Below are 13,915 nucleotides of genomic sequence, written 5' to 3'. Positions count from 1 at the left end.
TTCATCTTGATAACATACCTATTATGTACAGGGATTTTTCTAGCCATTGTGAGAAAAGGAGTTTAGTCAAATTGTGTTATTTTAAATCCATACAATGACAAATTTGGGAATTTTTATCGACTAAATAACCGAGTTGGGATTTATTTTTTTAATCAACAAATATTGACCCATTAGGCCTTTATCTTGTTATTTTGAAAAAAATAACCATATAAATTATAGTTATATACTTTGTGAGATAATAATAAAATGAAATTCAGATGTAATAGCAGAAAACCCGCTGATGTATTATAAAATATTTGTTATATAACTCCAATGTGCCCTTTGAATGCTACAGTAAATTGTAGCCAAAACAAGATTCAGAAATATTGATTTATAAACATGAGTAATGAAGTATTTTGACTGTCACTACATGGCATGTCTATAAATAGAAACTGTGTTCCTGGGAGAGAGACACTTTCTGACCCTGTCTTAATTTTGTGGTTGTAAAATGATTGTACATGTACAATATGTTTACCTGTTGATTGAACTGTTCAATTGTTTCAGTATGTGTAATTGTTTCCATCTGTGTAATTGTTTTGCTTCAATTCATATCTTACTCACCAGTCGCATTTCAACATGTCAAACGTTAACACAATAGCTCTGCTACTGAAGTTTATTGTCACGCTTAACTATTGAATTATTGAAATGTATGCATATATTTCAGATGTGTAAAGGCCTCTTTATAGCAACATATGCGTAATACAATATCACTGCAGTATGTTTAATAAGATTATTTATCATTAACAGTAATTCAATATCTTGATGTTACTCTGTTTTGCAGTATACAATTGTGCTGTGAGTCCCACAGGAGACAGGCTGTACATTATCAGCCTCAGGCAGGACAAGCTTCTCACCCTGGCCAGGGATGGCACACTCCTGGCTACATACACAGACCGAGCACTAGTGTACCCATATGGTCTACATGTGACCCCTGCAGGCCAGGTGCTGGTCTGTGGATACCTGCCCCCCACTGTACTACAGGTGGGCTGGGAGGGGCAGAGTAAGCTGGCGACTCTGGCTACACGGGAAGATGGAGTGTGGAGCCCATGGTCAGTCTGCTACAGCAGCATAACATCATCCATCATTGTGGGACAGAAATGGGACGACATCCTGGTGTTCAGAGTGGAATAGTGTGTACATGTATGTATTAGTTGTTGTAATTAGTGATTAGTATTTCAATGACAATGTGTTGGTTAGCATAGGAACATAGTAGTGTGTGATGTTACAATACAACATTAAGTGTGTAGTGAAAGATACACATAATTTATGTGCACATATTGTTATCTGATTATACAATGTGAGGGTTTTTGTTGGAACTGCATATTATGTTATGTTGTCAAAACGTTTGTGTCATTATGGTCCTAAAATTTAGTTCTTGTAAACTTTGCCTGAAAAAACAAAGCATTTCAACTGAAAATTTAATATTTGTACATAGATGCACATGTACATAGCAACTGAGGCTATTTTTAGACTTTCATTTTTATAAAAACCATGCCATGTAAGAAATGTATATGGATGAATACTTTTTTTATAAAATATGAAATTTTTTAAGTAATATTTGGAGGAGTATATATTGATATTGTACACAATGTTTACAGAAAGGTAACACTTGATGTGAGATTTATTAATTTTCCAAGTTTTATGCTGTTTAACATTTGTTTTTGATTTTCATTACATTTATATAAACATGTGTGTGTTAGTTACATTTTAAGTGAGGCTGTTTTGGGGTAAAACCCGAGCTATTGTCAAAGCCAGCTCGTCCGCCGTCCGACGTAGGCGCTAAAACCTTGACATTGGCTCTAAAATTAAAGTGCTTCCACCTACAACTTTGAAACTTCATATGTAGATGCACCTTGATGAGTTATACACGCCACACCCATTTTTGGGGTCACTAGGTCAAAGGTCAAGGTCACTTTGAAATCTAATATCAAACTTTAGCATAGTCTCTAAAATTAAAGTGCTTCCACCTACAACTTTGAAACTTCATATGTGGTTGCACCTTGATGAGTTCTACATGCCACACCCATTTTTGGGCCACTATGTCAAAGGTCAAGGTCACTGTGACCTCTAATATAAAACTTAAACAAAAACCTTAACATTTCCTTTAAAATCAATGTGCTTCCACCTACCACTTTGAAACTTCGTATGTAGATGAACCTTGATGAGTTCTACACGCCACACCAATTTTTGGGTCACTACGTCAAAGGTCAAGGTCACTGTAACCTCTAATATCAAACTTTAACATAGGCTCTAAAATCAAAGTGCTTCCACCTACAACTTTCAAACTTCATATGTAGTTGCACCTTGATGAGTTATACATGCCACACCCATTTTGGGTCACTAGGTCAAAGGTCAAGGTCACTGTGACCTCTAATATAAAACTTTAACATTAACCTTAACATTGCCTCTAAAATCAAAGTGCTTCCACCTACAACCTTGAAACTTCTTATGTAGATGCACCTTGATGACTTCTACACGCCACACCCATTTTGGGTCACTAGGTCAAGGTCACTGTGACCTCTAAAAAAATAAATTCTTACAAGCTTTCGCAGCCGAGCGTGACACCCCTTATTCTGTGCTCTTGTTTATAAATATGTTTGAGTCCTAAATATACATACAAGAAATACATCAAGCTATTCTGCTGCTACAGTGCTGCAGGACAACGATGCTGAGGATGTGGTGGACAAGAATGACCTGAATACGCAGAAGGTAACATAGACCCTTTGTCAGACCTTTTCTTTGTCATTTTGGGGAAAATGCCATTGTGGTTTTTGAATATTTTCCTGTGAAAAGTCAATTGATTTGGGAAAAACTAATTTAATATCATTCTTTTTAATGAATCGATTGAGAAGCAATTATGCGTATCTATGCGGGAAAGGTTTAAAACAATTTTTGTTAAATCTCGTTATTTTTTACTTTATTGCTGTTTTTTCTTGAAGAGTCATAACGCACCGTCATAACATCATTTTACATCTTAAAAAAAAACAACCCACATATGTAGGGTGCAGCCCCCCCCATGGCCCTTTGGACGTCTGAAAAAATTCCTGTTGAAAGCACTATAATAATAATAAGGCACTTATTTAAAAACAAATAAAATGCTTTGGGTATGGGTCTGTTTTACAGACCCATAAATACACCAGGAACGCGCTGTCTTATGTATTTTCTGTTTATTAAGAATGCAAAAAGATGAGGTGGTAAAGATCAGAATGAATTTACATATGGTAAAATATCCTCTTTAATAACTCAAAACATTCTTCAGCTTGTTGCTTTCCAACTTACCAATACAGAAACCTTAGTAACACAGCACCACAAAAATTTCAGTCATTCAGCCTTGAGTTTGTATCAAGTTGTGAGATATTTAGTTGTCAAATATAGGGGCCAAAATCGGCCCCATAACAAATGCTGGAACTTTCTATTTTTCCCAAACAACTTCCTAAAATTCCCAATTGAAGGTAGAGTAAAATAAATTTATCACAATACCAAGTATATCTCTCTACCCAACTTTATTAATTGAACCTTATTAAATGCAATATTGAAAACGCTTATTCTCGATTGTATAGTATTTGTAAGCAAAAAACCAACAACACAAATGACCCAATTTGTGGTCAAAACACCAAGAATTTTCCCTAGCTATTAGAAGGACTCCGTCCTCATTGCACAAACTTAAGTTAAGTCTGCTTACAGTCTGTTGTTGAGTGTTTTTTCAAGAAACATATGTGCCTCCCTCTGGGATAATGGGACTAAATGCATGTGTGTAAAGTGTGGTCCCAGATTAGCCTTTGTAGTCTATACAGGGACTAAATGCATGTGTGTAAAGTGTGGTCCCATATTAGCCTGTGTAGTCTGTACAGGGACTAAATGCATGTGCATAAAGTGTGGTCCCAGATTAGCATGTGTAGTCTGTACAGGGACTAAATGCATGTGTGTAAAGTGTGGTCCCAGATTAGCCTGTGTAGTCTGCACAGGGACTAAATGCATGTGTGTAAAGTGTGGTCCCAGATTAGCCTGTGTAGTATGTACAGGGACTAAATGCATGTGTGTAAAGTGTGGTCCCACAGTAGCCTGTGTAGTCTGTACAGGGACTAAATGCATGTGTGTAAAGTGTGGTCCCAGATTAGCCTGTGTAGTCTGTACAGGGACTAAATGCATGTGTGTAAAGTGTGGTCCCACAGTAGCCTGTGTAGTCTGTACAGGGACTAAATGCATGTGTGTAAAGTGTGGTCCCACAGTAGCCTGTGTAGTCTGTACAGGGACTAAATGCATGTGTGTAAATTGTGGTCCCAGATTAGCCTGTGTAGTCTGTACAGGGACTAAATGCATGTGTGTAAAGTGTGGTCCCAGATAAGCCTGTGTAGTCTGCACAGCGACTATTTGCATGTTTGTAAAGTGTGGTCCCAGATTAGCCTGTGTAGTCTGTACAGGGACTCAATGCATGTGTGTAAAGTGTGGTCCCAGATTAGCCTGTGTAGTCTGTACAGGGACTAAATGCATGTGTGTAATGTGTGGTCCCAGATTAGCCTGTGTAAGCTGTACAGGGACTTAATACATGTGTGTATAGTGTGGTCCCAGATTAGCCTGTGTAGTCTGTACAGGGACTAAATGCATGTGTGTAAAGTGTGGTCCCACAGTTGCCTGTGTAGTCTGTACAGGGACTAAATGCATGTGTGTAAAGTGTGGTCCCACAGTAGCCTGTGTAGTCTGTACAGGGACTAAATGCATGTGTGTAAATTGTGGTCCCAGATTAGCCTGTGTAGTCTGTACAGGGACTAAATGCATGTGTGTAAAGTGTGGTCCCAGATAAGCCTGTGTAGTCTGCACAGCGACTATTTGCATGTTTGTAAAGTGTGGTCCCAGATTAGCCTGTGTAGTCTGTACAGGGATTCAATGCATGTGTGTAAAGTGTGGTCCCAGATTAGCCTGTGTAGTCTGTACAGGGACTAAATGCATGTGCGTAAAGTGTGGTCCCAGATTAGCCTGTGTACTCTGTACAGGGACTAAATGCATGTGTGTAAAGTTTGGTCCCAGATTAGCCTGTGTAGTCTGTACAGGGACTAAATGCATGTGTGTAAAGTGTGGTCCCAGATTAACCTGTGTAGTCTGTACAGGGACTAAATGCATGTGTGTAAAGTGTGGTCCCAGATTAGCCTGTGTAGTCTGTACAGGGACTAAATGCATGTTCGTAAAGTGTGGTCCCAGATTAGCCTGTGTAGTCTGCACAGGGACTAAATGCATTTGTGTAAAGTGTGGTCCCAGATTAGCCTGTGTAAGCTGTACAGGGACTTAATACATGTACGTAAAGAGTGGTCCCAGATTAGCCTGTGTAGTCTGTACAGGGACTAAATGCATGTGTGTAAAGTGTGATCCCACAGTAGCCTGTGTATTCTGTACAAGGACTAAATGCATGTGTGTAAAGTGTGGTCCCACAGTAGCCTGTGTAGTCTGTACAGGGACTAAATGCATGTGTGTAAAGTGTGGTCCCAGATTAGCCTGTGTAGTCTGTACAGGGACTTAATGCATGTGCGTAAAGTGTGGTCCCAGATTAGCCTGTGTAGTCTGCACAGCGACTAAATGCATGTGTGTAAAGTGTGGTCCCAGATTAGCCTGTGTAAGCTGTACAGGGACTTAATACATGTGTGTAAAGTGCGGTCCCAGATTAGCCTGTGTAGTCTGTACAGGGACTAAATGCATGTGTGTAAAGTATGGTCCCAGATTAGCCTGTGTAGTCTGTACAGGGACTAAATGCATGTGTGTAAAGTGTGGGCCCAGATTAGCCTGTGTAAGCTGTACAGGGACTAAATGCATGTGTGTAAAGTGTGGTCCCAAATTAGCCTGTGTAGTCTGTACAGGGACTAAATGCATGTGCGTAAATTGTGGTCCCAGATTAGCCTGTATAGTCTGCACAGCGACTAAATGCATTTTTGTAAAGTGTGGTCCCAGATTAGCCTGTGTAAGCTGTACAGGCACTTAATACATGTACGTAAAGTGTGGTCCCAGATTAGCCTGTGTAGTCTGTACAGGGACTAAATGCAAGTGTGTAAAGTGTGGTCCCACAGTAGCCTGTGTATTCTGTACAAGGACTAAATACATGTGTGTAACGTGTGGTCCCACAGTAGCCTGTGTAGTCTGTACAGGGACTCAATTCATGTGTGTAAAGTGTGGTCCCAGATTAGCCTGTGTAGTCTGTACAGGGACTAAATGCATGTGTGTAAAGTGTTGTCCCAGATTAGCCTGTGTAAGCTGTACAGGGACTAAATGCATGTGTGTAAAGTGTGGTCCCAGATTAGCCTGTGTACTCTGTACAGGCAAATCAGGGACGATACTTTCCGCATTTACGGAATTTTTTGTATATAGGAATTCTCTTCTTTAAAAAAAATCTGTCTAGTGGAAAGTGTTGTACCTTATTAGCCTGTGTGGCTGTACAGGCTAATCTAGGACAAAACTTAGTGCACAATTTATAAAGCCCTGTTTTCTAAGAATGAGGCTTAAAGTAAGTCCCCCTACCGTCTGTTACAATGTTGTACAAGATAATACCAGGTGAGCCTTGTTCTGGGATAATAGTGCTTAATGCATTTTAGTGCCATCTACAGAATAGCTTGTGCAGTGGGCACACAGAGTCTTATGGGATGATACTTTCCGCTTTTGAGGAAATTTTCGTTTAAAGGGAATTTGTATGCCCCCGGTAGGGTGGCATATAGCAGTTGAACAGTCCGTCTGTCAGTATGTCAGTCTATCCGTCCGTCTAAAAAATAATTATCATTGGCCATAACTTTTGCAATATTGAAGATAGCAACTTGATATTTGACATGCATGTGTATCTCATGAAGCTGCACAGTTTGAGTGGTAAAATTTCAAGGTCAAGATAATACTTCAAGGCCTAGGGTCGAAAATACAAATCCAAGGAAAGTAATAAGCTTTATAGGAGATAATTATCTGACCTGCCAAATATATATTTTTTTTTAATAAATCAAAGCAGCGCAGTAGGGGGCATTGTGTTTCTGACAAACACATCATGGTAAAAGGTCAAGGTCATCCTTCATGGTCTAAGGTCAAAAATACAAATCCAAGGGAAGTAATAAGATTTAAAGGGAGATAATTATTATATATAATAATATGAAACCATACAACTGAAGCATAATCAAAATGACATTTTATGGTCAAGCCAAGAACAAAATGACACTTTTTGGCATACAAGTATCTTAGGTATGTTAATGTAACCTGTGAATCTACAGTCACGGTAGTGGTTTATAATTAATTGCTCCTAAAAATAGAGATTTGACAGAGACAATTATTTTCAAGAGAAGTAATTTATAAAATTATAAATCTCAGATTATATATTTCCCTACCGAGAATTTAAGTTATTTTCACAGTTACTGTACATATTTTGTATTTTGTTTATTTATAACTTAAATGATTGATTTGTTAAAGATTTTTTATACCCCATTTCGAAGAAAAGGGGGCATATAGTGATCGGACTGTCCGTCTGTCGGTCTGTCCGTCTTTCCGTCACACTTTGCGTTTAGGTTTCGAAAAATGCTCATAACTTCTATTTCCCTTGAGATATAACCTTCATATTTGGTATGCATGTGTATATGGACAAGGCCTTTCCATACGCACACACAATTTTACCCCTTGACCTTGAACTTAGGGTCCGCGTTTAGGTTTGGAAATCTGTGTTTAGGTTTCGAAAAATGCTCATAACTTCTATGTCCCTTGAGATATAACCTTCATATTTGGTATGCATGTGTATATGGACAAGGCCTTGCCATTCCCACACACAATTTTACTCCTGTGACCTTGACCTTGAACTTAGGGTCCGCGTTTAGGCTTCGAAATCTGCGTTGAGGTTTCGAAAAACGCTCATAACTTCTATGTCCCTTGAGATATAACCTTCATATTTGGTATACATGTGTTTATAGACAAGGCCTTTCCATACGCACAAAAATTTTGACCCATGTGACCTTGACCTTGAAGTTAGGGTCCGGGTTTAGGTTTCGAAATCTGCGTTTAGGTTTTGAAAAATGCTCATAACTTCTATGTCCCTTGAGATATAACTTTTATGTTTGGTATACATGTGTATACGGGCAAGGCCTTTCCATACGCACACAAATTTTGACCCCTGGACCTTGACTTTGAACTTAGGGTCCGCGTTTAGGTTTCGAAATCTGCGTTTTGGTTTCGAAAAAAGCTCATAACTTCTATCAAGCCTTTATAGGGGGCATAAGTCATCCTATGGTGACAGCTCTTGTTTTTTAATGATATAACTATCATTTCTTTCCTGTACTAATTTGTGAATGGTTGGTTTCATTACTTACCTATGAACTTATGTACATAGATACATGATGAACTGTGGCAATGATCTCTTTGATAAACCACAGGCCTTGCTGGTCAGCGATGTCTGACTTGGTCATTTTTGACTGTCTACAGACCCCCCACACACACACACGCGGTAGGGTGGCATATAGCAGTTGAACTGTCAGTCCATCTGTCTGTCTGTCTGTCAGTCGTTGGTCTGAAAACTTTAACATTGGCCATAACTTTTGCAATATTGAAGATAGAAACTTGACATTTGGCATGATTTTGTATCTCATGATGCTGCACATTTTGAGTGGTGAAAGGTCAACGCCATCCTTCAATGTTGAAGGTGAATAACAAAATCCAAGGGAAGTAATAAGCTTTAAATTGAGATTATTTCTATACCTGCCACATGATAAATAGAAATTTTATTTCAAAGCGGCAAAGTAGGGGGGATTTTTGTTTCTGACGAACACATCTCTTGTTTCTAAACAAAAATCAAGTCTTAGAAAAAAAGTGTCGTCTCAGGTTAGCCTATGAGGACTCCACTGGCTTATGTGGAAAGACACTATACACATTCATTAAGTCCCGTTTTTTAAGAGCAATGCTATAGTTAAGTCTATTTAAGGGTTGTATTTACCGTTATTACTCTATGTTTTCGGACACTTAAAAATAAATAAAAATTTTCGTGTCCGAAAACTTAGATACGAAAAATATTCACAAAATACAGGTGTCCGAAAAAATTAGAGTCCAAAATTGAAGTGTCCGAAAATAGCGTCAATTGTATCAACGACTACCGCGGTAATAGTGCGCGCTTGTTAAATACCATGCCGTATAGTATAAATTACAGTTATATATGTTTGCATTGCATTTTTAGCCGGATTTTTTTCGAAAAAATCTCGGCTTATAGATTGATGTTGTCGGGCGGGCGGGGGGGCGGGCGGGGTGGCGGCGTGCTCGAAAATGTTAAAGTTCTTATTTCATGGTATAACTTTGGTATGCTTGGACCTAGAGTCTTCAAACTTGACATGAAGGTTGGCCAGGATTAACAGATGACCACTGGTCATTTCAAGGTCATTCATTTGAAGGTCAAGGTCACTGTGACCTTCAATATAAAAAATGTTAAAGTTCTTATAACTTTGGTATGCTTGGACCTAGAGTCTTGAAACTTGACATGAAGGTTGGCCATAACTAGTTAGTAACCACTGGTCATTTCAAGGTCATTCATTTGAAGGTCAAGGTCACTGTGACCTTGAATGTAAAAATGTTAAAGTTCTTATTTCATGGTATAACTTTGGTATGCTTGGACCTAGAGTCTTCAAACTTGACATGAAGGTTGGCCAGGATTAACAGATGACCACTGGTCATTTCAAGGTCATTCATTTGAAGGTGAAGGTCACTGTGACCTTCAATATAAAAATGTTAAAGTTGTTATAACTTTGGTATGCTTGGACCTAGAGTCTTGAAACTTGACATGAAGGTTGGCCAGAACTAGTAAGTAACCACTGGACATTTCAAGGTCATTCATTTGAAGGTCAAGGTCACTGTGACCTTGAATGTAAAAATGTTAAAGTTCTTATTTCATGTTATAACTTTGGTATGCTTGTACCTAGAGTCTTCAAACTTGAAATAAAGATTGGCCAGTACTAGAAGATGACCACTGGTCATTTCAATGTCATTCATTTGAAGGTCAAGGTCACTGTGACCTTAAATGTTAAAATGTTAAAATTGTTATAACTTTGGTATGCTTGGACATAGAGTCTTCAAACTTGACATGAAGGTTTGCAAGCACACTTAGATGACCACTGGTCATTTCAAGGTCATTCATTCTAAGGTAAAGGTCACTGTGACCTTGAATGTAAAAATGTTAAAGTTCTTATAACTTTGGTAGGTAAAAATGTTAAAGTTCTTATTCCATGTTATAACTTTGGTATGCTTGTACCTAGAGTCTTCAAACTTGACATAAAGGTTGGCCAGTACTAGAAGATCACCACTGCTCATTTCAATGTCATTCATTTGAAGGTCAAGGTCACTGTGACCTTCAATGTTAAAATGTTAAAATTGTTATAACTTTGGTATGCTTGGACCTAGAATCTCAAACTTGACGTAAAGGTTTGCAAGCACACTTAGATGACCACTGGTCATTTCAAGGTCATTCATTTCAATGTCATTCATTTGAAGGTCAAGGTCACTGTGAACTTAAATGTTAAAATGTTAAAATTGTTGTAACTTTGGTATGCTTGGACCTAGAATCTCAAACTTGACGTAAAGGTTTGCAAGCACACTTAGATGACCACTGGTCATTTCAAGGTCATTCATTTGAAGGTCGAGGTCACTGTGACCTTGGATGTAAATATGTTAAAGTTGTTAATACTTTGGTATGCTTAGACCTAGAGTCTTCAAACTTGATATGAAGGTTGGCCAGAACTAGTAGATGACCACTGGTCATTTTAAGGTCAAGGTCACCGTGACCTTGAATGTAAAAATGTTAAAATTCTTATTTCATGGTATAACTTTCTTATGCTTGGACTTACAGTCTTCAAACTGGACATGAAGGTTGGCCAGCACTAGTAGATGACAATTGGTCATTTTAAGGTCATTGAAGGTCAAGGTCACTGTGACCTTGAATGTTAAAAATTAAAAGTTGTTTTAACTTTCGTATGCTTGGACATGGACTTTGCCATGACTAACAGATGACCACTGGTCAAGAGAACAACTGGTCATTTTAAAGTCTTTCAATTGACAGTGACCTTAAATGTTATTGTTGTTCATGTATATGCATGCATTCAAAACATAACACAAGGTTTGCTCATGCCTTGAAAAGTACTTACATTTCATTTTGACCTTTGAACAATATTTCAGTAATTTAAGTATTGCATTGACAAAAACACGAAAGGTACTTTCCTGTCATTTAAATCAAAAATCCGGCTTCAATGCGGTCATCTCCGACCGCGGAACTCTTGTAATTATTTTTAAATGCTTAATTTATTTGACAGAAAGTTACTACAAGGTTGTACTTTGACCAACGATCAAACTTTGACCATGTGATGTACCGATACTTGATAGTACGAACCTGTAATTAACGCAATAAAAAAGCAAACTATGAATTCTTTGTTTGCTTATTTCCCATAGTTGTTGTCTAACACCTGCCATTGTTCGTAAAACTTGCGATAAAGGGTGCATCACACTTTGAAGCGTTTAGTATTTGTCACAATTATTTTACTGAGTAGGGGTAGTTCCATTGCGGTAGATAATTGAACTATTAATTGGCACCACCCCTTGTAATAGTCATTATAACTCTTATGCTATCTGGCGGAACCATTGTTTAATACCAGTTAACAAGGTTATTTACCCAATAAAGCAAATGTAATGGTCCGTTGCCCTCAGGCATGCACCTGCCATGTTTTATAATGTTAATCTGGTTGTAAAACCCCAATGTTCAAGTGTCATTAGATATTGAAAACAGGATCGAAATTTGGTAAAATAGCGCTTTAAAATATACTGTCCGAAAACTTAGAAACAGTACTTATGGACGAAAACTCGTGTGTCCGAAAATTAAGAGTCACGAAAAATAATTATTTTTCCGTAAAAGAGGGGTGTCCGAAAACATAGAGTAATTACGGTATACATTCTTATGAGCATATATTTGGTATGACAAACAATATGATTAAAAAAGTGGTAATTGGGACAATGGTGTTCATGTTAATTCAAATTAAAAATAATTGTTATGAGATACTAATGTAAGCAATGTGTGATTGATTTCAGAGCGCTTAAAATTGAATGGCTCTTGTGCTTTTTTAAACTTTTCTCACAGTGGTGAAGTCTCAATATATTTATAAATTACTGTAAACGAGTATCCAAACAAGAAAACTAATTCTTATATAATTGTGGAAACTTAATTTATTTAAATAAAGAAAGAATGAACATAAAATGCAATAATAAATACAATAAAAGTGTATTTAGAGAACCTATGAATTTTGACTTGTTCACAGATAAGCAGAATAGTAATTTTCTAAAAATTATAATATACAGTCAAAACCTGTTGGCTCAAACTTGCTTGGCTCGACTTTCCGGTTTGCTCGGACTATCCTCGAAGCATCTATTTTTGTATTGCTAAATATTCATATTCATTTATGTCAAATGGCTCGAATTTGCAGGGGTGGGATTAATATCTCATATTTTTTTAAGTCCACGTCACAATTTTCACATTGTTTTGTTTGCCTTGCTCTAAAGTCTAGGGTAGCATAAAGCTGTTACTTGATTATGAGCACTTGATTAAAGGCTCCCTATAATTTCAAACATGTCATTGACTCAATCATTAATTGATTTGAGTAAAAGATGGCAATCTGGCGTTTTTGTAGATGCTATAATATTATGGCTGGAACGGCTGCATCACAATATGGTTTATTAAACAATCCATCCAGAAGGCCAAAAGCCCAAGTGGACAAAGCAAGCATACAGTGTTTACAAAATACACAGTTTATGATTATACAAAATAAAGTTATACTATAATAGTTAGAGTTACAGTTATAATATGTCAACTTGAAGGAATAGACAATTTTGTATCTATGGGTCATGTCATTCTTAAACAAAAACACAAGGAAATAAAGTAATACATGTGTTGTTAAATACTTGGGCGATGCGCATATAATGCATAATATTGCTTTGATTCTTAGCGTTATTCCGTACATAATATCATTGTTTGATTGTTTGTGTAACTGTTTGAAAATAGTTATTACTTAAAAATGTCAAGTATATAAATTCTGTTCTTACTGATTCAAAAGAAAAAAGTAGTACGGGGATTAGGCAGTATGAATACTCTTCAACTGGAGATGTAAATCTATTGCAGATTTATGTTAGTAAACATAAGCATATTCAGATCGGTTGGCTCGAATTCTGGATGGCTAAAACTTTTGTTGTCAGTCCAGGCAAGTTAGAGTCATTGGGTTTCGACTTTATTCAGCAATTAATGTTTGCATTGTATTTAAACTAAGGAATACACCGGACTTAAAAAAATCTTAATTATTGTTCTGAATGAACAATCATTAATTTAGATTAAAAATTAATAAAATAAATCTTGTCAAACACATTTCTAAAAACATGTTGATTAAGTACTGTAAATTTGTTATAATTTGTGGTACATTAATTAATGTTGATTTCGTGGGTTTACTGATCCACGAAATTTACTCAAACACATAACAAAATGATCCAAGCAAAGTCGTGTTGTTTTTTTTCAACAAGTAAGAAATGCACGAATTTACATGTCCACAAAAAAGTATTTTTTTGAAAAACCTCCAAGTGTTATGCCAACTAATATATATGATTTTCCAGGATCAGGGGTGTAGCATTCCAGTCTTTAGTTTGAATTGTTGACCAATATTTTGCATCTGTTTTATCAGTCAGTGCCTTTTTAGCTCATCTATTTTTTTGAAAAAAAATTATGAGCTATTGTCATCACCTTGGCGTCGGCGTTGGCGTCCGGTTAAGTTTTGCGTTTAGGTCCACTTTTCTCAGAAAGTGTCAATGCTATTGCATTCAAACTTGGTACACTTACTTATTATCATGAGGGGACTGGGCAGGCAAA

The 13,915-nt window shown here is 37.2% G+C and overlaps 1 protein-coding gene across 1 annotated transcript in view; it reads left to right on the top strand.

The window, feature by feature from the left end:
• LOC127863184 (uncharacterized) overlaps positions 1 to 13,915 on the top strand; it is a 352,983-nt gene that overhangs the window by 330,442 nt on the left and 8,626 nt on the right. Inside the window, exons 3-4 of the mRNA XM_052402588.1 lie at positions 821 to 1,179; positions 2,690 to 2,748. Coding sequence (XP_052258548.1) covers positions 821 to 1,170 — 350 coding nt within the window. The 3' untranslated portion in view covers positions 1,171 to 1,179; positions 2,690 to 2,748. The remainder of the gene's footprint in view (positions 1 to 820; positions 1,180 to 2,689; positions 2,749 to 13,915) is intronic.

Source organism: Dreissena polymorpha, unplaced genomic scaffold (genome assembly GCF_020536995.1).
Source record: "Dreissena polymorpha isolate Duluth1 unplaced genomic scaffold, UMN_Dpol_1.0 chrUn002, whole genome shotgun sequence".
NCBI lineage: Eukaryota > Metazoa > Mollusca > Bivalvia > Myida > Dreissenidae > Dreissena > Dreissena polymorpha.
The sequence above is the reverse complement of the archived record's forward strand: the minus strand, read 5'-3'. Positions and strand labels throughout refer to the sequence as shown.